This window comes from Wasmannia auropunctata, unplaced genomic scaffold (genome assembly GCF_000956235.1).
Source record: "Wasmannia auropunctata unplaced genomic scaffold, wasmannia.A_1.0 LD336054.1, whole genome shotgun sequence".
NCBI classification, from domain to species: Eukaryota; Metazoa; Arthropoda; class Insecta; order Hymenoptera; family Formicidae; genus Wasmannia; species Wasmannia auropunctata.
In genome coordinates this window covers 201,882-204,774 of record NW_012026836.1, presented here as the reverse complement: position 1 = coordinate 204,774, position 2,893 = coordinate 201,882, and the positions used below count along the sequence as shown (strand labels likewise).

The 2,893-nt window shown below is 31.5% G+C and overlaps 1 protein-coding gene across 1 annotated transcript in view; it reads left to right on the top strand.

Moving 5' to 3' along the window:
- The first annotated feature begins 690 nt into the window (after positions 1–690).
- Positions 691–2,893, top strand: part of LOC105450905 — an 8,459-nt gene continuing 6,256 nt past the window's right edge. The window contains exons 1-4 of the mRNA XM_011691011.1: positions 691–843; positions 925–1,036; positions 1,174–1,263; positions 1,398–1,925. Coding sequence (XP_011689313.1) covers positions 691–843; positions 925–1,036; positions 1,174–1,263; positions 1,398–1,925 — 883 coding nt within the window. The remainder of the gene's footprint in view (positions 844–924; positions 1,037–1,173; positions 1,264–1,397; positions 1,926–2,893) is intronic.

Sequence of the window (2,893 nt, the reverse complement as noted above, 5' to 3'; positions counted from 1 at the left end):
TTTTCTTGCCCGCGGGATGGTGGTGGTCGTCCTTCACTGGCGGCGCGAATTTCGCCCGGGTGGGCAGAGGAAAGGAGGCAGAGGCCCTAGCGGAAGCTTTGGATCGAAAGGCCGGGACTCCCGCTTCCTTCCGATCGCAAAGAGCCGAGCTCGCTCTGTCAAGGGTACAAGGATCTCAAAATGCTTCAGGATAACGGCCTACAAAGTAAGCTCGCATTATCCTGAAGCAAGGAACAGGCTGAGGACCTCCCACGGAGCCATAGATATAGCGGGCGTGGGTGTTTCTTCATTACGAGATTTGTCGTGGCGCCTGCGGCGCCTAGCGGCGGCGCCGCGCACCACTCTTGTCACGTGGCGGGCGCGCGCGGGCTCGGCGCGCGGGCCTAGAGACACTATAATAAGAGACTGGCCAGCTTTCTAGTTGGATAGAAAATGGTGGACATCTCACGTGACTCACGTGACTCTTAAGTGTCATCAAGTGTCAACAAGTACAATTGATACCGTTCATCGGCACGTATATAAAACAGTAAGTATCTTATATTAATGTTTTATTATTGTTAAATATTCTGTCATGTTAAATATAGTATTAATAAATTGTACATAATTGAATGTTATTAAAGGAGAAACAATTATCTGTAAGAAAATAAAGCTAGTATTATAATAATTCCTTCATAATAAATAATGTAGAAAATGACGGGTTGTTGTATTTTGGGATGCAACAATAGGAGCGAAGAAGGATATTATATGAAGCGCTTTCCAGTGGACCCAACAATGAAAAGAATATGGTTAGAAAATATTGGGAGAAAAAACTGGGAACCCAAACAATATTCAGCTGTTTGTGAAGTAAGTATACATATAATTATATGAAATATATTAAATATATAATAATTACAAAATATGTTTTTTATTTGCTTATATTTGTAGGTCCATTTCAGTAAAGAAATGTGGGAGAAAACTCGACAGGATGGGAAAAAAAAATTGAAGATACAGGCAGTGCCAACAATTTTACTTGAATATCCTGTTAAGCATCCTGAAGGTAATAGTAATTTATGTGTATTATTTATAGACAATTCTGTATTATCTAATTAATCAATATAACTTTTGATACTTATTATCATCATCTGAAAATAATGTAAATATCTGCAATGATAGCATAAACATATATATTTGTAGCAACATCCCCAACATCCAATATAACAGTTGCAAATATTGATGAGTCATTAGTGCCAATTTTACCTGAGCATCTCAATGAGCATCCTGAAGGTAATAGTAATTTATGTGTAATATTTATAGACAATTCTGTATTATCTAATTAGTCAATATAACTTTTGATATTTGTTATCATTATCTGAGAATAATGTAAATATCAATGATAGCATAAACATATATATTTGCAGTAACATCTCCAACATCCAATATATCATCATTGGAGTATGCTCTTGCAGAAATAAAAACATTGAAACAAAAACTTCAAAATAAAGACGCAGAAGTAAATAACTTACAAGAAAGATTAGAGAAAGCCAATAAAATTCTTTGTACAGTTGACAGATCAAATAAGACTCTTGTGAAGCGTATAAAAAGACTTAGTATGAAAAGAATACGAATTGAAAAAAGTGTATTACAATCAAAAGAATTACTGAAAACAGGTTTCAACAACGATCAAATTCAGTGGCTACAATTACAATCACAATCTAGCAAAAGATGTGTGTCCTCTTGGTCTAAAGAAACCATTAAAAAAGCTCTTCAAATAAAATTTTCTTGTACTAATAGCGGCTATAATGAGCTCATTAAACAAAAAATTCCCTTACCATCAACACGTTCTCTAAGACAGAGTCTTGAAGGTATCGACTTCACTCCTGGAATATTAAATAATATTTTTAATGCCATGAAGAATAAAGTACAACAATTTGAAGATCAGAGGCAATGTGATTGCACACGGAGAGAAAAAAATGGTGATATTGACTATAAAAAATAGTGGTTTAAAGTGACTACGGAAAGTTATAGTAAAAGTAACAATGTGATAAGTGGTAAAAAGTAATTGATACTTTTACTATATAAAGTAGTCACCGAATTACTATTTCGACATAGTCAACGCAACATTATTTAATATACTATGTATACAGATAGTTAAATCAACAAATTAAATAGTAGTATTTACGATCAAAACTGTATGATAGTTTCAAGATATGACTATTTTTAATAGTACAATTGACTATTTCACATATTTATTACGTCCAAGTTATATTGTTCTGTCAAATAAAACTGTAGTTAATTTTACTTATTATACATTATAGTATAATAAAAGGTATGACTATTTTTAATAGTACAATTGACTATTTTACATATTTATTACGTCCAAGTTATATTGTTCTGTCAAATAAGACTGTAGTTAATTTTACTTATTATACATTATAGTATAATAATTATAATATAATAAAAGTAGTATAATAATTTCCTGAAATATAATTATAAAATATTATAGATAAAAATTAATTTACAAGTATATTTGATTCAAACATTTATTCATACAATACATGTATATAAACTATATAAGATATATACATACTAACCATAATATCATAATTTTATTAATGGGATGGTATGTATAAATTGCCATTGGGCACTTTTACAGAAATAAAAGTATCATCGTTTTTAACGCACTGAAATGGTATAATCTTGAAAGTATCAGTTTCTTTAACCGCATACGATTGTAAAAATTCATCAAAATGACAAATTTCGAAAACTCTAACTACAAGTATAAAATTGCAATTCTTTATTTTTGTTTGTAATTTACGCTGAATAAAAATATTTTCAATTTGTCCAAAACTGGGATCAACGTTATATTCAAAAGCAATAGTAATGCCTTTTTTATACTTAATGCCGTTAAGGCTTA